Here is a 25,915-nt window from a genome sequence, read left to right on the forward strand (position 1 = left end):
CTCAGGTTCATAGGCAGACAGCAGTTCTTCAAGTTTCCCACTATATAAATCAAACAGCTTATCTAAATCAATCTCATCTCCAAAATGTTGCTTTATCATTCCCTCCATGATAGCTCTCATTGTCGATGAGAAGACTCCTGGTTGTTGCTTTTGGTTTGGCAGGCTCTCCATTATTTCTATGCTGAAACATCCATTACGCTTCACAAGTGCTTCGACTTCTTGGGGAGATACGTTTTATGTTGATAAGTTAAAAGTGTCAACTTTGTCTTCACTTGTCACACCCTGTCTCAACAAATTAACAACACAAAAAAGAGTCATCCTTCTCTTCCTTTTAGCAACTGCTTTTGGTGTTATAAGAATTACACATAATATATATAAGATATAGATATAGTGGTGATCATTCCTTACCATTCTAACCATGTCAATGAGGCAGCACCCAAGAAGTTCAATAGCCTTGTTAATGAAGACATCAGCATGTGGAGTTCCACTGGGGCAAGCTGGAACAACAATGGCCATCAACCCTCCATGGACAATCTCTTGTGCTCTAGCATTTAGAAACCTCCCGATGTCCTTGACATATTAAGCTTCATAAGATTTCACAACTTCGTTTGAAGAATAAGAGTAAGAGATCCTCCCTTTGTTCCAAGCTGGAGATGCCTTGCCCTACACCTCTTTCGGTACTCTAGATATCCAGTGCAAAGCATACGAAGAGTAGACAAAGTGGAGAGAGGATCTGGGAAACAAGCGACCGTGGAAAGAACCCGGGACTCCCACTGCGAAGTATGCTCTTTCGGAAGGAAGAGATGTGAAAAGCCGGTTGAAATCGTTGGAGACATGATCGTTAAACAAGACTTGGAACTCGGGAAGTTGAGATACGAGTCCTTTGTTTTCATACTTGAGCTTCACGGCATCAAGTATGTTTGGCACTGCTAGAAATGTGTTTGGTCCAACTGAGCAACCCAAATCAGCAACTCGAAAGGTGTTTGAAGAAGAAAAGCTAGTGATTTCGAGCTCCTCAAAAATTGCCTTTTTGATTAGTTCTTTAGTAGACTCTATAACTTTTCTCTAGAAAAACAAAATAGTGAGTTGATTCAGATTTCCTCATCCTAACTAGAAAATTTGAACTTCTAGAAGTAAAAGTGTAAATTATATGGACAGACAAATAATGAGAAAAAGAGACTAATTCGGATTTCAATATACTCTTTTGTTTAATTTTCCTCCATATTTTCTAAAGTTAATATAACTTGGTGTAGAAGATCAATTTTTTAGAAATGAATAAGCAAGGAAAATGCACCTGAAGGGTAGAGTTTCTGGTGTATCTATAGCGGCCAGATCCACCAGTCATAGGAAATGCTTCCAGTTTTGCCATCACTCTATATGGAAAGCTTGTCTTTTAGATCTGTTGTGGTTCTTTCACATTTTATTCAACTTTTTATTTTGTGGTCAGGATTACGCAATGAAAGGAGGCATAACTCAAACCTTTATGCTATTGGTATACGGAATAACTATTCTTTTAAAATATAATTAATTATTCATAAGAATGGATAATGAAAAAAATAATTGATAATTTTTATTTATATATTGTAAAAATATTAACTTAAAATCAAAATTTAGCTTTTATAAATATTTTATTTTTTAAAAAATATTTCAAATTTGATAGAAATTAATTAAAAATTAATTTTTTTATATTTTTATATATTTTTAGCATGTAATAATCAATATAAATCTAAATATAATAAAAATATTTTAAAATTTATTCACATTAAAATATTAGAATAAAAATTTAAAAGTTTTAAAAAGAAATTACTATCCTTTCAAATCAAGGTATATTTATTCCTATAGAATAATTATTGTTAAATTCAAAAATTTATCAAATATAGAATTAAAAAATAAAAAAAATCTATGGAATAAAAATTTTATTTCTATATTTATTATATAAACCAACCATGCGATTAATTTAAAAATTATTATTATTATTATGATGATGATGATGATGATGATGATGATTTTAGATTACAATATTTCTCTATTTTAAAGAGAATGGAAGATGATTAAACGATGTGAAAAGTCTTCCAATAAACCCATCTGAGTTGCTTATTACTGGACTATTATAATGAAGAAAAATCTTTTCCTTCATTGCTTGGTCTATTCAGTATTGCCATTTGCCCTTATCAATCCTCACGTGAAATCTAAACACCAACTTGTCATTTGTCTAATTTGAATCCCTATCTTTGCCCTCTTTAAATTGTCAGAGGCTAACATGGGCCTCCATGATTGGAAACACCTTGGGTTCATAAATCTATTCGTCATTCGAGCCCTCAAACGAACATCATCGTGGAACAATGTTATTTTCATATGTTATTTGATCTTTTCATAAACCTCGTCTTTCTTAACGAGACATATATTCACATCGCGGTTGTCACGTTCTCAATCAAATTTTTATTTTAAATCATTATTTAAGATGGCCCTTGTATTTTCTTGGACATTGATCTAAATTTAAATTCCTTCATTTTAAATATTAAAATATTAATAACAATGTTCATATGATTTATCATATCAATATATTATCGGTCATAAATAGATACAAGAATAGTTTTATGACCCAATATATTTGATAAATTGATTTTGATTGACTCTTGTATAAATATTCGGCATGCATAAGCAATGGAAAACTAGATGATATCATTATTAAACAAATCATTAGACACGCCTAATCAAGAGCTAATATGATATTTGTCAGAAAATAAAAAAATTGCCAATATGATACTTACAAATAAAAAATAAAAAAATTGACTTTATTAAATATTTCGTTTCAAGAACCTTCCCTATATGTGTGTGTGTATATATATATATATTATAAATGAGATCTGGTAAACTCCATCCTTTTATAATTACCACTGCTAGTGAAGACACATAGGTCTATAGTCTGAACCAAAAAAAACAAAAAAAAAAAAAGGCTATTAGTGAGTAAATTTAGCATTTGAAGATTAACAAAGAAAAAAAAAGTAATAATGAAAGACAAAGTTATTAATCTTGTCTTTCTATTTTTAGTAAATAGTTATTAATCTTGTCAAACTTCCAATGATACACTCCATATTATCTCCATTAAATAGTGAATAAAAAAATTTTAAAAAATGGAAAACAAGGACATGATCATGATTGATGTTGACTTGAGGAAAACAAATGAGCCTAATTAAGCTGAAGCATTCGTTATAGTTTCCATATTAAGAAAATCCAAATAATTCAAATTAGCCTGGATCTCATTATTTCTTAGTCAACGTTATTTTATTATCTCAATGGCATAATTTATTAGATGATTTCACATATATTAGAGAATTACCAACAAAGTTGAAAAAAAAGCCGTTGATAGCGGAGCTAATAATTTATGTCCAGGATAAAGTGTATAATCTATAGAACAAAGAAAAAGATGGAGGTAAAAAAGTGAAAACTAATTGTATGAAAGACTAATACGATTTGGAAATTTGTTTTTGATATGTACTCAACAATACACATGGCATTTTTTAAATGGTTATGCGTACCGAATCAGCAAATACACCATGTGTACTGAAAAACTCCTCCTTGATGTATCACAAATGACAAAGAATATTTAATTTGCTTTGTTATTTTCTTGACTAGTTTATCGAATTTTTGGTCAGCATAAGTAAATAGCGTTTTACCGAATCATCCTGTACAAATAAACTTACGGCCGAGAAAGAAAAAGGAGAAAGAGAGATGGCAGCAGAGGAAACAGGGATTCTGCAGGAAGCATATCCAATGAAAAGTGGATATGGTCTCGATAGTTATGCCAAGAACTCTACACATCACGTCTATGTTTATTGCAATCACCAAAAAATGTCTATTTTATTTTATATATATATATATATATATATGAACTTTCAAGTCAGGACTTTCGTGGTAGAAAATTACCATGACATCCTTTTATCAGCTTTTAGTTTCCTTTAAAACTTGATATAAAGGTCATGATGATGGTTCATGTGTAAGTATATGTATATAATCTTAGAGATGGTTAAAAAAATTAACTCCTAGAAATGAAAGTGTAAATTATTTGGACAGCCAAATAATGAGAAACAAAGAGACAAATTGGGATTTCAATATATTCTTTGCTTAATTTCCTCCATATTTTCTAAAGTTAATGTAACTTGGTGAAGACTAGACATCTTACATAAGATCTGGCATGGAGTGGATGTTCAAGCAGCATTTCGGTGAAGAAATCTTATATGTTCTGTTTGACTCTTTTAGGAAGAAAATTGAAGAGAATCCCTTCATTTTTTAAGCCAGCGAAAGCACTTACATTTCTTGTCTTTCTTAAACGCAATGCAGCAAACTAGGTACATAACAACTTGCTGTGCTTCTATAGATATGTGTCCTGTGTTTACGCAATTTTTTATAAGTGATCAACAAAACAGTACTATATAATCTGCTCATCTTTTTCATTAATTGATGAACTATTGAATAAAATTATGATATATTAATCCAGATAATTATGTGACCATGGTGTGGTGGGTATTGTTAAATCTTCTTATAGCTGCCAACATAAGCTATCAGAGTAACACAATTAGTGATGCAGCAAACAGAGTAAGTGTGGAATTCCAGTTAGAAACTTTTGAGAATTTCGAAGAACCAAGTGGAGAAAACAGGGTTGTCTTTACATTACGGAAGGTTGAGCTTCAAGACTGAATACAATCAGCAAAAAACAGATCAGGTGCCATTCAAAGAAGATGGCCAGGTTTAAAACTCTAAACAAAGACCAAACGAAGTCGCACTGTGTTACACTTGTTATAGCCTAAAATTCAGTAATTAAAAAAAAAAAAAAAAAAAAAAAAAAGAAAGAAAGAAAAGGATTAAATGAATGCATAAAACGGTGAGTTTAAGGGTGCTGGTGTGTGCTGCTGTAGAGACTAAAACGACTGGAAAAAAAGGCTAAACGACAGCAGCAACTAGACTTCCTTCTCCACCAGTTAGTCTTTATAAGAGAGTCTCAAGAAAGCAATATATGTCAGTACCAAAAACAGAACAAATAAAATTATGAAACCAAAAATTTTACCAAAAAGAAAATTGAATAACTTATTTTGTAAGAAAGTACAGATTTTTTATTTTTTGCTTCGTGCAGAGAGAAGCTATAAATGTTGCCAAACAACTTGTTATTGAGGCAATTGCAGAAAAGCTTTTGAAACTGGAACTTTTGTTTCTTCAAAAGCACTTGCCATTGTAGATTCGGGGTTTGATCTTTTTGGTCTAATATAAATATGCAGCAGCATTTTAAAGATAATTAAAATCCTAATCAAACATTACATTGCATTCTTCGTTTTTCTTCATCAAATAGTGCAAAACAAGTACTACTAAACCAAATAACCTAAGATTAGCGGCAGTATCAACATTTCCTAATCAGTTGCTATGCGTTTGAGTAAAACAAATATAGCAATATCTTTCTCAGGTTCAAAGGCAGACAGCAGTTCTTCAAGCTTCCTGCAATATAAATCAAACAGCTTGTCCAAATAAATCTCCTCTCCAAAATGTTGCTTTATCATTCCCTCCATGATTGCTGTCATTGTAGACGAGAAGACTTCTGGTTGTTGCTTTTGGTTTTGCAGGCTTTCCATTATTTATATGCTGAAACGTCCATTGCACTTCACAAGTGCTTCGACTTCTTGGGGAGATACATTGTATGTTGATAAGTTAGAAGTGTCAACTTTGTCTTCACTTGTCACACCTTGTCTCAACAAATTAACAACACGAAAAAGAGTCATCTTTCTCTTCCTTTTAGCAACTGCTTTTGGTGTTATAAGAATTACACATAATATGTATAAGATATAGTGGTCATCATTCCTTACCATTCTGGCCATGTCAATGAGACAGCACCCAAAAAGTTCAATAGCCTTGTTAACGAAAACATCAGAATGTGGAGTTCCATGGGGGCAAGTTGGAACAACAATGGCCATCAACCCTCCATGGACAATCTCTTGTGCTCTAGCATTTAGAAACCTCTCGATGTCCTTGAAATATTGAGCTTCATAAGATTTGTTAGATTTTTGGAACAAAAACACAGCAAAAACGAAAGAGAAAGAAGCTTAAACTGGTGTGTTCTTCACCCTCGTTCATTTTGGACATAACATATAACCATAAGTTTTCAGAAATAGTAAACCACCTAATTTTCACCTACTACTGCAGTAATCATATTGCCAAAAGACAAGTCATACTTTGGCTACCTAATACAATAGTGTTTTTATCAAAAAATGAAAGTATAGTAACTAATCATTACAAAGCAATTTATGACAGCAACAAAAATGACATTACACTAACACTCCTCCTTGGCACTTTTGCTGGAAACACTATGATCATTTCTTAATGTTTCAAACCTATTTCTTGGCAAAGCTTTTGTCAAAATATCAGCAAGCTGGACCTTAGAATTGCAATGTACCAGCTTCATTTCACCATTTCTTTTAGCTTCTCTCACAGCATGATAATTGACTGGAATATGCTTTGTTCTTCTATGTTGACTTGGATTTTCAGCAGTGGGAATTGCATACTTGTTATCACAGTATATAATGGTAGCTTCTTCTTGCCTCTCATTTAAATCAAAAAGCAACTTCCTTAGCCATAAAGCTTGATTTGAAGCAGCTGCAGCAACAATATATTTAGCTTCAGCTATGGATTGAGCAACTAAATTCTGTTTTTGTGAGCTCCATGAAAAAGGATCTGAACCAAGAGAAAATAAGTACCCTGAAGTACTTTTTGAATCCTCCATGCTTCCAGCCCAATCACTATCAACATAGCCCATCAACTTGCCTTCTTCTTGCTTCAAAAACCAAACACCATATTCTATGGTGCCTCTAATGTACCTTAGTACTCTTTTAGCTGCAGAATAATACATATGTGATGGAGCATGCATAAATTTGGAAAGAAAACTCACAGAAAACATAATGTCAGGTCTAGAAACACATAAATACAGCAAATTTCCAATAAGGCTTCTATAGGTTGAAACTTCAATCTTGGCAGCACCATCTTCGAGTTCAAATTTTTGATTGTAAACCATTGGAGTGTTAACTGGATTACACTTCTCCATGTCAAACTTTTTGAGTAGTTCCACAGCATACTTCTTTTGGGATAAGAAAATGCCAGACTAAATTGATATATCTCCATGCCAAGAAAGTAGTTCATCACTCATAAATCTGACATTTCAAACACCTTTTGCATTTCAGATTTAAACTCCAACACACTTTGTGAATCTCCTCCTGTAACAAACAAGTCATCAACATATAGAGAAACAATCAATTTTTCATCATTTGAACCTGACTTCACGTACAAAGTAGGCTCATTCTCACTCCTTTTAACTCGTTTTCCAATAAGGTGTGAGTCAATTCTGCTATACCAAGCTCTGGGAGCTTGTTTCAAGCCATAAAGAGCCTTATGCAATTTATAAACCTTGTCTTCCTTTCTTTAAACAATAAAGCCTTTAGGTTGTTTAACATATACTTTTTCCTGCAAGTAACCATTTAGAAATGCAGATTTCATATCTAAATGGTAAATTTTCCAGCCCTTTTGAGCGGCAAGTGCTAGTAGAAATCTGATTGTTTCATGTCTCGCAACTGGTGCAAACGTATCTCCATAATCAATACTAGGTTGCTGCACATAACCTTTAACTACCAATCCTGCTTTATGCTTATTTATTGTACCATCAGCATTGACCTTGGTCCTAAAGACCCATTTCACTCCAATGGCCTTTTTGCCTTGGGGTTTATTCACCAATTCCCAAGTTTTGTTTTTGCTTATCATATTGATTTCCGTTTTCATGGCCTCTCTCCATGTCTCAAATTGATTTGCATCATTGAAAGTAATTGGATCACACAATGCTAGGTTGCATCTTTTATATTCATCAGTAAAGAGTCTTCTACTTTGAACATTGGACAGAGGTCTTATAGCTCGGACATCGGACATGAGTCTTGTATCTCGGACATCGGACAGGGGTCTTGTATCTCGGACATCGGACATGGGTCTTGTATCTCTCGGACATCTGATAGGGATCTTGTATCTCGGATATCAGATAGGTGTCTTGTATCTCGGACACTTCTCTCTGATGCATCAGTGAAGAGTCTTGTACCTCGGATACTTATCTTGGATGCATCAGTCAGAGATCTTGTACCTCGACCTCGAATGCTTATCTCGGATGCATCAGTCAGAGGTCTTATACCTCGGATGCTTATATCGAATGCATCAGTTAGAGGTCTTGTACCTCGACCTCGGATGCTTATCTCGGATGCATCAGTCAGAGTTCTTGTACCTTTGATGCTTTTCTCATATACATCAGTCAAGGATCTTGTACCTCAGATTCTAACAGCATCTTCATCATTTGAATCATTCTCATCCTGAATCTCGTCATGTTCTTGGATAAAATTCTTTTCTGAGGCTTGAACTTCACTCTTTTCCCAATTCCAAACAGCAGCTTCATCAATTTTAACATTCCTACTAACAATTAGCTTATTAGTTTTCAAATGATATACTCTATACCCTTTTGTGTTGCTACTGTAACCAACAAAAATTCCCATATCAGCTTTTTGATCCAACTTGTCTATCTTAATTTCAGGAACATGTGTATAACAAATGTTCCTAAATATCTTCAAATGCTCCACAGTAGACTTGACCCCATACCACGCCTCATATGGAGTTTTAAACTCCAATGCTTTAGTTGGTAATTTATTTAGCAAATACACTGAGGTATTTACTGCTTCTGCCCCAAACTTCTTTGGTAATTGTTTCTCAACCAACAAGCATCTACACATCTCCATTATAGTCCTGTTCTTCCTCTCACTAACCCCATTTTGCTGAGGAGTATAGGGAGAGGTTAGCTGATGTTGAATTCTAGCTTCTTTACATTGCAACTCAAACTTTTGAGCTATATATTCAGTCCCATTATCAGATCGTATCACCTTGATGCTACATTTTGCTTTATTTTCTACCATGACTTTAAAGCTGGTGAAAATCTCAGCAACTTCAGATTTTTGTTTCAGAAAATGTACCCAACACATTCTGGAGAAATCATCTGTGAAAGTGAGAAAATATTTACTACCATTGATAGAATTCTCACTCATAGGTCCACATACATCACTATGAATTAATTGAAGCTTTTCAAAGGCTCTCCAAGCGCCTTTCGAAGAAAATGGCAGCCTTTATTGCTTACCAAGCTGACACACTTCACACACTTCCAGGTTTTTGCTAACAGCAGGCATATTCTCTACCAATTTCTTTTCATGCATTAGATTCAAGGAGTCATAGTTAAAATGACCAAGTATTTTATGCCACAACTTAGATTCATCACTAGTTTTGGCATAAAAAACATTATTTCCCTTCTTGTTCCACTCTACCACAAAGCTTTTATCTTTCATTCCAACATTTAGAATTTTACTTCCATGTTGATAATATATTATGCAAGACTTATCTTGAAAATTCAAAGAATATCCATTTTCAAGCATTTGTCCCACACTTAACAAGCTTTTATTGATTTCAGGTACATATAACATATTTGAATGAGTTTAGTACCTGTTGAAGTTTCCACAGCCACTTCTCCTTTGCCTTGAACTTGAATAAAATTTCCATTTCCTATTTGCACTTTTGAAACAAAGCTTCTATCCAAGGTCTTGAAGAGATCAACATCATGAGTCATATGTTGAGTGCAGCCACTATCCACCAACCAAGCTTCTTTGCTGCCGTTTTCTACATAACATGTAGCAACAAACAGCCTTTCCTCACTTTGCCATGCTTCATCAGCAACTTGTACTTGGTGTGCTTGTTGCACTAGTCCTCCTTTGTTTTTGCAAACTTTTTCAATATGTCCCAGTTGTTTGCAAATTCTACATTGAACATTTAGCCTAAACCAACAATATTTTCCAGGATGGTTGTCCTTTTTGCAATAAGGGCACTTCATAAACTTCTTTCTTTCACCTTCTCTGCTTGTACTAGCACCATGTTTTCCTTTGACATTACTTCCTCCACCTTGATGCTTCCTTTGATTATTGTTTGTTGGAGCCTTACCTTTTTGTAATTCTAAAAAAGCACTTTCTGAGGTTTCTTCTTGTCTTATAGATCTTCTTTGTTCAGTTGCTTGTAAAGCATTAACAAGCTCTGACAAAGAAATCTGATTCAGGTCTCTTGACTCCTCCAAGAATGAGATCTTTGCTTCGAACTTTTCTGGTAAGTTGACTAGCACTTTCTCCACCACTCTTCTATCTCCTAGCTCCTCTCTAAGAATTCTGATCTGGTTTACAACCTTAATAAGTCTGTCAATAAAGTCTTTTATCAACTCAGAATCCTTCATTCTTAAAGTTTCGAACTCCCTCCTTAAGTTCAAAACTTGCATTTGTCTTGTTCTTGCACTTCCCTAGAACGCTTCTTTTAGCTTATCCTAGACCTCTTTAGCTGTAGTGCAAGCCATAATTCTGGTGAACATCACTTCTGAAACACCAGCATGTAAGGCAGATAAAGCCTTAAACTTTTTAGCAACCTCCTCACTATGTTGCTTTATTTGAGCGATAGTGGGATTTGTTGTCAAAGGGGAAGGATTTCTTTCGGTCTCTACTATTTCCCACAAGTCAAAAGCTTGAAGGTAAGCTTTCATTTTTATAGATCACATGGCATAATTTTCTCCAGAAAATATAGGAGGTGATGGAGCAGAAAAATGAGTTGAAGCCATTTAAAAAGGAAGGAAAGATAGAAGGAAGGTTTCTTGTATTTCCTTGCTATTTCACTCATAGCCCCTCTAAGATCATTAGAGCTCTGATACCATTTGTTGGATTTTTGGAACAAAAACACAGCAAAAACGAAAGAGAAAGAAGCTTAAACTGGTATGTTCTTCACCCTCGTTCATTTTAGACATAACATATAAGCACAAGTTTTCAGAACCAGTAAACCACATAATTTTCACCTACTACTACAGTAATCATATTGTCAAAAGATAAGCCATACTTTGGCTACTTAATACAACAGTGTTTTTATCAAAAAATAAAAGTACAATAATTAATTATTACAAAGCAACTTATAACAGTAACAAAAGTGACATTACACTAACAAGATTTCACAACTTCGTTCGAAGAATGAAAGTAAAAGATCCTCCCTTTGTTCCAAGCTGGGGATGCCTTGTCCTTTACCTCTTTCGGTACTCTAGATAGCCATTGTAAAGCATACGAAGAGTAGAAAAAGTGCAAAGAGGATCTGGGAAACTAGTGACCGTGTGGAAAGAACTCGGAACTCCCACTGCTCCCACTGCAATGTATGTTCTTTGGGGAGGAAGAGATGTGAAAAGCTGGTTGAAATCATTGGAGACATGATCGTTAAACAAGGCTTGGATCTTGGGAAGTTGAGAATCCTTTGTTTGGATACTTGAGCTTCACGGTATCAACTATGTTTTGCACTGCCAGAAATGTGTTTGGTCCAACTGAGCAACCCAAATCAGCAACTCGAAAAGTGTGTGAAGAAGAAACGCTAGTGATTTCAAGCTCCTCAAAAATTGCCTTTTTGATTAGTTCTTTAGTAGACTCTATAACTTTTCTCTAGAAAAACAAAATAGTGGGTTGATTTAGATTTCCTCATCCTAAATAGAAAACTTGAACTTCTAGTAGAACTGAAAGTGTAAATTATTTGGACAGCCAAATAATGAGACACAAAGAGACAAATTGGGATTTCAATATATTCTTTGCTTAATTTCCTCCATATTTCTAAAGTTAATGTAACTTGGTGAAGAAGATCAATTTTTTAGAAATGAATAAGCAAGGAAAGTGCACTTGAAGTGTAGAGTTTCTGGTGTAGCTATAGAGGCTAGATCCACCAGTCATAGGAAATGCTTCCAGTTTTGCCATCTCTCTATATGGAAAGCTTGTCTTTTAGATCTATTTTGACTCTTTGATAATTTTATTCAACCTTTTATTTTATGGTCAGGATTACAAAAGTAGGCATAACTTCAACCTTCAACTTAAAAATTGTGGATATGAAAGATTTATCACTGGATTATTATTATTATCTTTTGTTGAGATTATAATATTTTCGACTTGAAAGAGAATGGACATAATTCTAACCCATGATGTGAAAAGTATTCCATTCAACGAATCTTAGCTATTTATCACTAGAGTACTTTGATGAAGAAAAATCTTTTCCTTCAGTTTTTGGTCTATTCAATATTGCCATTGGGCCCTACCAATCCTAATCTTAAATCTTAGGGGGTGTTTGTTACATAGGACTGGCCAGGACCGGATGGGTTATAGTCCCAATCTGGTGTTTGGGAAGGAAAATGGAGGACGGGACACACTTATCCCGTTAATCAAATTATCCGAAACGAAGGGGACAAAGCTGACCCACCAAAACACCTGGGTCACTTTTGTCCTGCCCTCTTTCGATGCTTTCAACCTTTCAGCCTCTCACACAAAGTTGCTTCTGCCGGACCGTTCGCCACTTCTTTTCGGTTTGAAGCCACAATTCTTGACCTCGAAGATGTTTCCTACCAGCACGCCTTTCTCAACATGAAGCAAAGCAATGCGCAACTTCAACATCTCCATTATCGCATTGCTTGAATCCCACCACAAAAGTCGCCGCAATATCCTTCAGATTCTCAGTTCTGCCATTGTTTCCAGCCATTTCTCCGGCGACCCCTTTGTGTCTAGCAAACTCCTCCTTCACTCTCACTCCGACGCCGATGATGATGATGATGATGAAGCTACTTTCGCATTCTCTAAGGCCCTTTTTCTTTCACATACAGAACCCAAATATCTTCGCCTGGAATTTCATATTCAAGGCCTATTCTCGGAGCTCTTCACCTCAAGAATCGCTCTCTCTTACAATCTCATGCGACGCCGCGATTCTCCTTTGTTTCCCGACAGCTATTCTTTCCCTTTCCTACTCAAAGCTTGTGGGCGTTGCTTGTTTCCTCAAAAGGGTCAAGAGCTTCATTGCTTGAGCTTCAAACTTGGATTTGAGCTCGATGTCTTCGTTCAGAATGGGCTCATTTCCATGTACTCTCTGTGTGGTCTTATGGAGGAAGCTCGAAGAGTTTTCAATTTGCTTCCGGTTTTTGTTCGCGACGTGGTGTCTTGGAATAGCGTCCTTTCTGGGTATTTACAGTGCAAGCGCAATGAGGATTCCTTGAAGGTGTTTGTGGAAATGATGGAGGATGGTTCGGTGTGGCCTGCTCAGGTGACTTTTGTGGGTGTTCTGACTGCTTGTGCTAGGATTGGATTTCTTGATTTAGGGTGGAAAATCCATGGATTAGTTTTAGGAAGTGGACTGGAATTGAATGTCTTCTTGGGTTCATCTTTGATCGATATGTATGCTAAGTGTGGGAAGATGGAGGATGCGAGAAAAGTTTTCAACGGTATTTCTGACAGAAATGTGGTCTGTTGGATTTCCATGATAGTGGGTTATGCTCAGTCAGATTCATTCAAAGAGGCGATTGAATTGTTCAGAGAGATGCAATTACGTGGGGTTGAAGCAGATGCGGCAACAGTTGGCAATGTTGTATTGGCATGCGGGAATTTGGGGGCATTAAGCCATGGTAGATGGGTGCATAGCTATTCTGAAAGGTGGGGTTCTTTGATGAGCCTCTCAGTGAAGACTTCTTTGATTGATATGCACTCAAAATGTGGAGATATAGAAAGGGCCCTCCAGATTTTCCATGAATTGTCTAACAGAGATGTTATTTCTTGGACTGCTGTGGTTACTGGTCTAACCCTGAATGGGGAGTCCAGGAGGGCTTTGCACTTGTTTTCACAAATGGCAATGTCAAGGGATGTCATGCCAAACGAGGTCACTTTTCTGGGAGTATTGTCGGCTTGTAGCCATGGTGGATTTGTAGAATTGGGTTTTGTCTATTTCAATGCCATGTCTCAAAGTTGAGCTCACTCCTCGCATAGAACACTATGGTTGTATGGTTGATCTTCTTGGCCGTGCCAATCTTTTAATCGAGGCAGAAAGTTTATCAGGGAAATGCCAATTCAACCTGACACAGTTATATGGAGATCCCTGCTCTTTGCATGTAAGACTCACCAGAATATAGAATTGGCAGAGTTTGCTATGAAGAAAATAGAGGAATTGGAACCAAGGAGATCGGGGGTGCATATTTTGTTGTCAAATATCTATGCTTCAGCATCAAGGTGGAAAGATGTGAATAAGTTGAGAAGAGATATGGCTCTCCATGGAAAGCCAAAGCAACCTGGTTGCTCATTTATAGAATTAGAGGGTCTTGTTCATGAATTCTTTGCCGCAGATTGTTCACATTGCCAAATTGATTCCATATGCAAGACCGTTTATGGAATTAATAAAGTTATACGATTTGAAACATTAGACTTTGATATCTTAAATTGTCAGCAATAGTGAGATGATCTTCAAAATTGAGTTCTATTGGATCTTTACAATTACTAGATGATTGTTTTGGAACTAATTTTGTTATCAATATGATCTCACTTGAAATTGAAGGATGAAATAATTGTTAGTGGAAAGTTGAGTACAGAAAATCCCCATGGAATGCAAGTGTCACTGGTAGAAAATGGAATTATGATAACCCCAGTGGAAACTATGGTTCAGGTCTCATGCTCATATGAGACGAGAACAATGTTCTGGAAGTCCAGAGAGACATTGACTGGCCACATATGTGTGTCTTGTATTGTAGCTGTGGTCTAAAGCACTGGAGCTGAAGGGAATAGCAAAGTTTGGCTATGGCCTTGGACTCTAGAAATTTGTCATATTGAGTGCTCAAGTGAGATTGGATTGGCTAGCAGTTTGGGATGATTGATGAAGAAACCAGAATAAAGAATTTGATATACTAAAGGTATGTATAAAAATTTTACTTCTGTGGAATGGTTATTTAGTTTACAGACATAAAGAACAAAATAAGTTACATTGGCCAGTGTGATTAGTTTAGAAGTACTTGCTTTAGGAGATACAAAGACTTGAAAGAATCATATTTTTGTTCACCAAAGAATATACAAATAGAGAACAAACACCAATCCAGCAGGTGCCTTGCCTGCCGCTCACTATTAGTCCATAAACATTAACAACAACAAAAAAGTGATGGGGTGAGGGGTTATTCAAGGGATTCTGTTCTTACTAACATTTTCATTAAGCATTTGACATATTGCAAAAGCTTTAACAGTAAAAATAAAGGGCAAAATACATACGACTTTAGTCCTTGCTTGACCATGAGCTAAAAAATGGTATTATGATGTTAATCTATTAGAAGTCAGAAATAGTAATATAAACTGAATAAAATAATTGCAGGATGAAAAATAGAAATTGCAATGACCTTCAATAGATAAGCTGAAATTTGTACAATAGAAGTAGTAAAAAAATTATATTAAAATTGTACACTTTTGAAAGTAAGATTATAAAATAAAAACTATAATTATAAAATAATCCAATCCAGTCCGATCCTACACCAAACATGGGACAACTAGTCCAACATTCAGTCCAGAACTATACCAAACACAGTACTGCACTATTCGATCCTGTCCGATCCGAACCTATCCTGTCTGATCCTGTCCGATCCGGACCTATCCTGCGTACCAAACGCCCCCTTAACACCAACTTGTCATTCGGCCTAATTTGAATCCTTGTCTTTTCTGTGTTTAGATTGTCAAAGGCTAACATGCACCTTCATGATTGGAAATACCTTGGTGGGATATTTGGATAGTGGTAAAAATAATAAGAATATAAGATTCCTTATAAAAGTAAAATTTTTATCTGTTTGTATTATTTTTAAGAAAAGAAATTTATGGATTCTAATGGAAGATAAATCTCGTAATGTGGAAAACTAAAAGGAAAGTGAATCCTACTAATCAGGTATCATTCTAAAATTTTTTGAAAAATTGATATTACGTATTTTTTAAATACAATTTTATCCTTTAATTTTAATGTATAAATTTATTTAATTATTTGTAAATCCTATTTTCCTTTATAATTAATCAAATACTGTAAAAAGAATAAAAAAAACTCATTTTCAGGAAATTGAATCCCAAGAAACTAATTTTCCAGAAATTTCCTTCAATATTTTTTTTTTTTACCAAACATCTCATGGGTTGATAAATCCATCCCGGCCCTCAAACAACATCTTGGTGGAACAATGTTATTTTCATCACATATTTGATTCTTTCATAAATCTTACCTTTTTTAACGAGACATATATTGACATCACAGTTGTCACATTCTCAATTAAATTTTTATTTTAAATCTTTTTTTAAGATGGCATCTATATTCTCTTAAATCTAAATTTAATTCCCTAAATCTAAATCCTTTCATTTTCAATATTAAAAAAATAATAATAATGTTTTCATGTGATTTATCATAACAATATATCATCTGTTATAAATAGATGCAGAAGAGAATGATTTTCTGACCCAATATATTTGATAAATTTATTTTGATTGACTCTTCAATAAATATATTTCATGCATAAGCAATGGAAAACTAAATAATATCAATATTAAACAAATCATTATACGCACCTCATCAAAAACTAATATGATATTTGTCAGAAAACAAAAAAAATTGCCAATATGATACTTATAAATAAAAAATAAAAAAATGACTTTATTAAATATTTCGTTTCAAGAACCCTATGTTTATATATATGTATAATAAATGAGATCTAGTAAACTCCATCCTTTTATAATTATGAAGACACATGAGGCCTATATTCTGGAAACAAAAAAAGAAAAAAAAAATAGTAATAATGAAAGAGAAAGGTATTAATGTTGTCAAACTGCCAATGATACACTCTGCATTATCTCCATTAAATAGTGAATAAAAAAATTAAAAAAATGGAAAACAGGGACATGATCATGATTGATGTTGACTCGAGTAAAACTAGCCTAATGAAGCAGAAGCATTTATTACTCTATCCATATTAAGAAAATCCAAATAATTCAAATTAGTCCCGAATCTCATTATTTCTTAGTCAATATTATTTTATTATCTCAATGGTATTATTAAATGGGTTTAAAAAATATTATAGAGAATCACCTACATAGTTGAAAAAACAGCCGTTGATCGCGGAGATTAAAATCTATGTCCAAGATAAAGTGTATAATCTATAGAACAAAGAAAAAGATGGATGATTTGAATTTTTTTTTTTTATATGTACATGAAATACACGTGGCATTTTTTAAATGGCTACGTATACCAAATTAACAAATACACGATGCGTACTGACAAAGTCTCCTTGATGTATCACAAAATGACAAAGAATATTTAATTTGCTTTGTCATTTTCTAGTCTATCTTATCGAACTTTCGGTGAGCATAAGTAAATGGCGTTTTACCGAATCATCCTGTACAAATGAACTTACAACTGAGAGAGAAATAGGAGAAAGAGAGATGGCAGCAGAGGAAACAAAGGTTCTGCAGGAAGCATATCCAATGAAAGGTGGAGATGGCCTCTATAGTTATGCCAAGAACTCTACATATCAGGTGTATGTTTATTTCAATCACCAAAAAATGTCTATTTTATTTCTTTGATATATATATATATATGAACTTTCAAGTCAGGATTTTCGTGGTAGAAAACTACCAGGGCATCCTTTCATCAGCTTTTAGTTTCCTTTAAAACTTGATATAAAGGTCATGATGATGGTTTATGTGTAAGTATATGTATATAATCTTAGAGATAGTTAACAAGATTAACTTGGTTAATGGTTATACTGAGAATTAATTGTTATAGGAATGGTGGTTAAAAAAAAAAGGGCTTGTTGTTTGGGTAAACTATTAATTGAGTAATGAATTTGAAAACTTGGGTACATTTCTGCAGAGAAAAGCTACCGGTTATGCCAAAGAATTGATAAAGGCAGCAATTGCAGGGAAGCTTGACAAAGAAATCTTACTTTCTTCCAAAACTTTCCGCATTGCAGATTTGGGTTGCTCTGTTGGACCCAATACATTTTCGGCGGTACAAAATATACTCGAAGCAGTCGAGTCCAAGTACCAGTACTATTGCCAAGAATTGAATCCCCAAATCCCAGATTTTCAAGTTTTCTTTAACGATCATACCTCAAATGATTTCAACCTACTTTTTACATCCCTTCCTAATGACCGGGGATATTATGCAGCAGGTGTTCCAGGATCTTTCTACGGTCGCTTGTTTCCTGAGAATTCTATTCACTTTGTTCATTCTTCTTATGCCATCCAGTGGCTATCTGGAGTGCCCAAAGAATTGGTGAACAAGAATTCTCCTGCATGGAATAAAGGCCGGATTCATTACTCGAGTTCGGGAGATGAAGTAGTTATGGCTTATAAAGCTCAGTTTGATAAGGATATGGAGCAATTTCTACAAGCCAGGGCACAAGAGATTGTTTGTGGAGGATTGATGGTACTAATTTTTCCTGGTATCCCCAACGGAACTCATCATTCTCAAAATCAGCCTAGTATTAATTTCGAGATTCTTGGATCTTGCCTCATGGACTTAGCAAGGAAGGTAAAAAATAATAATAGAATTTCTAATCACCTTTTGTGTGTGCAATTGGATATATTTGATACTGAATCTTTGCTTAGAGATAAGTTTTGGGTTGTTTTGAATTAATTTGCAAAATAAATTTGCAGGGAATGATTAGTGAGGAGAAAGTAGACTCCTTTAATATACCAACGTATAACATGTCTCCACAAGAACTAGAAGCAGCTGTTGAAAGAAATGGTTGTTTTAGCATAGAGGGAAAGGAAAACCTGCCTCTTTCTGTACAAAGTGACTCTGGTGACCAAAACATTAGTGGCCAGTTTGTTGAATCTCATTTGAGAGCTGTCGTGGAAGGGATAATCAAGCAGCATTTTGGTGAAAAGATCTTGGATGTTCTCTTTGACTGCTATAGGAGGAAACTTCATGAGAATTTTTCCATTTTTGAGTCGGGAAAAATGGGCAGCTTCTTTTTCCTTCTTAAACGCAGAGCAGCCAACTAGGTAACTGGCTAGCTATAAATGACCTACATTCTGTTTTGTTCTTCTACTATTTGTATTAGTGCTGCATTGCATTTTGGTTTTTATTTTGTTAGAGGGACACACAAAATTACTATGACTTTAATGTGGTAAGAAAATAAATGGTGGACATGAATTCGGTGAAAGATATGAAATTAAGTGTATTTCATATTCTTATTTCATGTTGTTTCCCTCGGTCTCTCACTTTAGATATAGGCATGTAACAATTTTTATTTTTTCGTTTGTTTTAATTTTTTCATATTGGAGGTGGGTATTCAAAAACAGATAAGAGGAAAATAGTGAATTTTACCTTGAATTTTACATGAAATAGATAAGAGGCTTGTTTAATTGAAAATTTAAAAAGGTTGTTTTCTTAAATATTTAGTATAATACTACCATTAGGATTGACAATTTTACTTGTCCCATCAGGCATACTCACCCCAAAGGGGAAAAATTTTACAACAAAACAAACCGAGACAGTAAAACTGTTTTTTCAAAATCGTAACATAAACTTATTTTCTGCATAATATATATATATATATATATCAAAATATATTTTCAAATTACAAAATATAGATCAGAACCATAAGTGTTCGGATCCATATCTTGCTATTTTCTTTTAGCACCCGTAGAGTGTTATACCTGCTTAATTTATTCAGCTTTCATATTTACTTTTTTTATCTTTATTTTCTTCGATTTACTTTTGATATATTGTTTCTTTCTGAACCTTGCTGAACTATAAATTCGAGTCTGAACTATAAATCCCAGGCCAGGCTGCGAGGATGTCGGTCTGAAAGGTTTAGGAACAGGATGAAGTGGTATATGTGAAAGTAGATTTAAGTTTATAAAGTCTTAGAAATTAAATTTTGAATATGGATAGATTATTTAGGTCTAATTCTTCTATTAGTTCTAGATCATCACTAAATGGAAACCAAATACCAGACATAATCAACGAAGAACATTATAGTTTCTCTTCTAATGAAACAATCAATCACGACTGGAGTATTCCTCCAGTACCACATAATGAAATTTATTATCACAAAACTTGGTCTTTATCCTCATTTAAAAGTGAATCACACATCAAAACAGTTGAACAAGTTTATACAATCAACAAAGATCATGAAACCTACCAACTACTTAGTAAAGATAATATTAAAAAACATATACAAGATGGTCACCATTTCCTACACATAGGATTAGTTCAAATTGGAATCAAACCCCTTACAAGTTTAGGAACCAATTCATCTATTCTATTATGTATGAGAAACGCTAGTTTTCAAAACTTTAATGAAGGTGTCTTTGGAGTCATAGAAACAAGTTTATGCAATGGTCTAGTTCATTTTGACTGTTACCCAAATTTTCAAGTCATTTTAACAGATCCATGCATATTAAAAGTTTTAACTTTAAATATAAAAAACCTCAGGTTATAGGTTTGACGAAGGTCGCCAACCATTAGCTCTAATTTACAAAATTCATTATAAAGTCTCAAGAATTAGCATCAACTTTAAAGGTAAAAAACATAATACTAAAGGTCATATCATGTTAATCTAGAGTCAATACCAAGATTTAAATATAAAAATCCCTAAAATGATCAAATGGTCCGATGTCAATTTACCTCTTGTTGGATATTAACTGATGTTTGAGCTCCAATCCCTATTCAAAATATTTTAACCAACATTGAATTCATCTCACAGTCTAAAGATGGGTCAGTAAAAATCACCTTTGATAGACAATCTAGATCTAATAAACTCTTAGGAGAAACCTCCTCAAAACAATCTTTTAATCAACCAATCATAGAATCCACATATTCTGATAATATATTTAGAAGAGATCAAGAAATTGAAAAAGATTTACAAAGAATTAAAATACAAGAATTAGAACAACAATTACACAAATTAAGGTTAGAAAATGAAATAAAAAACCTCGAATTAAAATCAATTCATAACATTAGACAGGTTAGTTAACCTCGTTATAGTGACGAAGATATTCAATCAACTCAATCCCCTACAGCTTCAGATTTCATAAATCACCAATTAAACACACTCACTACACCATTCAAACCTAATTGGAAATAATTAAATCAAGAAATGATGTCCGATAAAAATCATGATAAATTAATAAAATATAGACAATCACACACTAGAGAAACAGAAAGAACATATCTGGTAAAGCTGGAAACAGTTAATGTTACAATTTAAATTTGATATATAATTTTTCGATTTTCTTGAAAAATATTATTATCAATTAAAAGATTTAAAAACATTAACAAAAGAAAAATAGATTAAGTCAGATCAATTAACAGTTTTATCTAGTCACGCTCCAGTTGAGAAAATAACCATTCCTCATTTAAACAGTCAAATCATAGTCTCACCATTTAAGAATTTTACTCACAAAAGTAAAGATTTAATCAATGAAATCAGAAAAGTTATTGAACAAAATAATTACACAAATCAAAGTATTATAACAATAGGCAAACAACTAGATAAAATAGAAACCAATATTGATAATTCATCTAAAGAAGAAACTAAACCACAACCCCTCATAAAATTTTTCGGTATTACAAAAATTCCAGCCCTTCCAACAAAATCAAATCAACTCAGTCAACTTTTAAAAGAATTACAATTAAAAGCTTCCACATCCAAGAACGAAGCCTCCTCTTCCAATCTCGTTACTATTAAAAATCAAAATTCTTCTGATACAGAATTAAATCAATCTTCATTAGATAATCATCTTAATAGGCTTAAAAATCAAAAACTAAGATTTAATACCTTTAAACAATGGAATAATAAACCCTTACCTCTAGAATTTCAAGAATCAACTCATAAAAATCAATTCTCTGTGAGTTTCGACAAATTATATGAATGGAATATAGATGGATTAAAAGAACAAGAAATCTTAAACAAATTACATCATATGTCAATGGTTGCTAATAGCTATTTTACTAATCAAAACCTTCCCCAACTTAAAATTGGTGAATTATTAGTCACAGGTTTTACCAGTATTTTATATTACTGGTGGGAAAAACATTTAAGAGATCAATCTAAATCAGAAATCATTTACGCCACTAAATTAGATGAAGAAGGGTTTCCAATATTTAATGAAATCATAGGTTAAGGTGTACCTGATGGTGTCCATACCTTATCATAGGTTAAGGTGTACCTGATGGTGTCCATACCTTGTTTGTCAGGACCCGTCCAGAATTCCTTCCCCGGAACCCTAGACAGCCCTGATCCCTTAGGGGAGGCTCTGTCGGATTTTCCGTTAGAGGGTCCGGTAGGGTTTCCCCAGACCACCCGCATCAGGATATTGTCCTCTTTGGCCCAGGGTTCACACCCTCTCTCCCCCCTTACCTCAAGGTTTTGCTCACAAAACGCGTTCTGAAGGGAGAGGTATCCACAGCCTTATAAAGACCGCTTCGTGCCCCTCTCCAACCGATGTGGAATGTTACATTGTTAGCCACAATAATTAGACATTTTATAGGAAACCCTACTGCTTTCACATAAAGAATTCATAGTCAATTAACAAACCCTACTGCTTTCACATAAAGAATTCATAGTCAATTAACAAATTTACATTGTCCAACTCTTAGTGATTTCAAATGGTATGTGCAAACATTTACCATTGGAATTATGATGAGAGACGACAGTAATCAACCTTTTTGGAAATAAAAATTCATTAATGGTTTACTCCAATTATTTGCTAGAAAAATCATAAATGTCTTGAGTAATGATAGTGGTCACATAGATTACGATTCATTAACTTATAGAGACATAGTTTCAATAATAAAAAAAGGAGGATTAAAAATGTGTACTGATATGAAAATCGAAAATTAATTAAATAATAATAAAAGAAAAACTAAATACGAATTAAGAAACTTTTGTCAACAATACGGTCTATCTATGATAGCACCCTCTAAAAGAAATAAAATCATAGAAAAATCAAATAGGAAACTTTCAGAAATAATAAATACTCCAACCATAAAACTTATTACAAAACCAATAAATTCAATAAACCAAATTCTGACAAATTCTACAAATAAAATAAACATAGCAAAGGTTCAAAAGATAAAATTAAAATCAAATGTTTTAAATGTAATAAATTTAGTCATTTTGCTAATGAATGTAAAGTTAAGCAAACAATCAAACATTTAGATATTACAAAAGATCAAAAACAAAACTTAATCAATATCCTAGAAATTTACAACACAGATAGTGAACATAGTAAAAATAACATTTATACTGAATCAAGTAATCATTCTACATCAACTAGCGATACAGATAATTCTAATATCACTTTAGGATGTTTTGATGCTTGTTGTCTAGATACTTGCTGTAATAAATCAATTAATGTTTTAACTAATTCTACAAGAGATGAAGATATAATATTAGAATTACTTAGTAAACTAGATAATACATGAAAAAACTACAAAAAAAGATCATAATTGATAATAACAAAGAAACAAATCATCTTAATAAACGTACTCAAAAATCTATTTAACAGAAGCCTTACAAACATTTAATAAATCAAAAACTAAACAGATAACTATCCAAGATTTACAAATAGAAATAAAAACAATAAAGTTTAAGTTAAAGAATTAAAATTAGAAAATCACTTAATTAAACATCAATTACAATTTATTCAAGAACAATCTCAAAAACTTATCCATAATCAAATTGTAGAACAGGAAGAATGATCTTTCCATGATAATTGTTTAGCTTAAATTTAAAAAATCAAACTCAGAAAATGGCACATCAAGATTACAATAATCATTAAAGATTTTCAATTCACAACAATCGTCACTTAGATAATTTTAATCTCCAAGAAATTAATCAAAAATATTTCCTAGCAAAAGAAAATCAATATACAAAATTATATATCCATACTAGTTTTAGATTTGTCTGGAATGATGTTTTTGCTTCTTTCCACTACAAGACAATGTATCCAGACCTTGTTGCTATTTATTACAAGATGTTCAAAAATCACAGAATTATCAATACTGAAAACAATCAAGAATCAGACAAAGATATAGAATTTGATCCAGATGAAGATGATGCCTACCACTTGTTAGAAACTGTATGGCTGGGAACCAAACTGTAATGATTATAAGATTTGACAAGGGTGGTTTGGTAATTGATTTGGCTAATTGGAATGGGTTGAGATAAGTGGGTAGATTTAGTAGGGATTAAGCTCTGATATGGAGTTGAATCAAGAGTTGGTTTTAGAGAGTTTTCTTGGCAGAGTTTCCTCTCTTCTTCTTTTTCTCTTCTTCTTCTCATAATCACTTGTAATCAAATATTTGAGTGCTTAGTTTTGGGTGCTTTGTAATCAACTGAGATACCAATTTGTGGTCCTCCTCTATAATCAAGTAAACATTTGCATTCAATTATTTTCAATTAGTTATTTTAAGTTATATTGCTTGGCCGGTTCTACTGCCTTCAATATATTCTATATAAATTTATACTTATTTAATTAATTGTTTTTGGCTGGCTTTGCCACCTCATCTATTTATTTTATTTACTTCCTCTCATTTATTTACTTCCACTCTGCTCTTATCTTTCATTTATTCCATAATACTCTCATCTTCCCCTTGTTAATGTCAGAGCCATAAGTGTTTCGATCTGTATCTTGCTACTTTCTTTTAGCATCCGTAGAGTGTTATATCTGCTTAATCAATTCAGTTTCTTGTTTACTTTCTTTATCTTCATTCCCTTCAATTTACTTTTGTTATATTGTTCCTTTCTAAACCTTGTTGAACAGTAATCGTTCCGAGTCTGAAGAATAAGTCCCAGGAGAGGCATGAGAGGATGTCGGTTTGAGAGGTCTAGGAATAGGATGGAAAAATACCAGTAAACGTAAATTTAAGTGTTTAAAGCTTTAGAAATTAAATTTTAAAAATGGAAAGATTATTTAGATCTAATTCTTCTACTAGTTCTAGATTAAGTACTAGTTCTAGATCATCACTTAATGGAAATCAAATACCAAACATAATCAATGAAGAACATTATAGTTATCCTTCTAATGAATCAATCAATCCCGACTGGAATATTCCTCCAGTTTTCCCTAGTGAAATTTATCATCATAAAACTTGGTCTTTATCTTCATTTAAAAGAGAATCACATAGTAAAGCTGTTGAACAAGTTTACACAATCAACAAAGATCATGAAACCTGCCAACTAATCAATAAAGATACCAGTAAAAAACATAGACAAGATGGTCACCGTTTCCTACACATAGGATTAGTTCAAACTGGAATAAAAACTCTTACAAAATTAGGAACCAATTCATCTATACTACAATGTCTTAGAGACGCTAGTTTTAAAAACTTTAATGAAGGTGTCTTTGGAGTCGTAGAAACCAGTTTATATAATGATCCTGTTCATTTTGACTGTTACCAAATTTTTCCGATCAGTTTAACAGATCCATGCATTCTAAAAGTCTTAACTCTAAATCTAAAAACTTCGGGTTATAAATTTGACGAAGGTCATCAACCCTTAGCCTTAATCTACAGAATCCATTATAAAGTTTCAGGAACTAATATGAACTTTAAAGCTAAAAAACATAATGTTAAAGGTCATACCATGCTAATACAAAGTCAATACCAAGATTTAAATATCAAGATCCCTAAAATGATCAAATGGTCAGATATCAATTTACCCTCTGATTGGGTATTAACTGATGTCCGAAATCCAACCCCTATTCAAAATATTTTAGCCAACACTGAGTTCATCTCATAGTCTGATGATGGGTCAGTAAGAATCAGCTTTGATAGGCAACCTAGATCTAATCAACACTTAGGAGAAACCTCCTCAAGACGGTCTTTTAATAAACCAATCATCGAGTCAATATCTTCTGATAATATGTCTAGAAGAGATCAAGAAATTGAAAAAGATTTACAAAGAATTACAATCCAAGAATTATAACAAAAATTACACAAATTAAGATTAGAAAATGAAATTAAAAAGCTC

The 25,915-nt window shown here is 33.4% G+C and overlaps 3 protein-coding genes across 3 annotated transcripts; 2 read left to right on the forward strand and 1 right to left on the reverse strand.

Annotated features, from left to right (window-relative positions):
- Positions 1-234: 234 nt before the first annotated feature.
- Positions 235-1,369, reverse strand: LOC132800730 (loganic acid O-methyltransferase-like). Its single transcript, XM_060814982.1, has 4 exons — positions 1,295-1,369; positions 670-1,065; positions 409-570; positions 235-282 (listed from the first exon to the last, which is right to left on the reverse strand). The coding sequence occupies exons 1-4, from the start codon at positions 1,367-1,369 to the stop codon at positions 235-237; spliced, it is 681 nt and encodes a 226-aa protein (XP_060670965.1).
- A 10,873-nt stretch (positions 1,370-12,242) lies between these two features.
- LOC125422430 (pentatricopeptide repeat-containing protein At1g11290, chloroplastic-like) lies at positions 12,243-15,567 on the forward strand. Its single transcript, XM_048474104.2, has one exon. The coding sequence runs from the start codon at positions 12,538-12,540 to the stop codon at positions 13,891-13,893; it is 1,356 nt and encodes a 451-aa protein (XP_048330061.2). The 5' UTR covers positions 12,243-12,537; the 3' UTR covers positions 13,894-15,567.
- A 1,733-nt stretch (positions 15,568-17,300) lies between these two features.
- LOC107418702 (loganic acid O-methyltransferase-like) lies at positions 17,301-19,127 on the forward strand. The gene is made up of 3 exons (XM_016027402.4): positions 17,301-17,459; positions 17,797-18,459; positions 18,585-19,127. Exons 1-3 carry the CDS (start codon positions 17,367-17,369, stop codon positions 18,933-18,935), a joined length of 1,107 nt encoding a protein of 368 aa, XP_015882888.2. The 5' UTR covers positions 17,301-17,366; the 3' UTR covers positions 18,936-19,127.
- The last annotated feature ends 6,788 nt before the right edge of the window (positions 19,128-25,915 follow it).

This window comes from Ziziphus jujuba, chromosome 2 (assembly GCF_031755915.1).
Source record: "Ziziphus jujuba cultivar Dongzao chromosome 2, ASM3175591v1".
NCBI classification, from domain to species: domain Eukaryota; kingdom Viridiplantae; phylum Streptophyta; class Magnoliopsida; order Rosales; family Rhamnaceae; genus Ziziphus; species Ziziphus jujuba.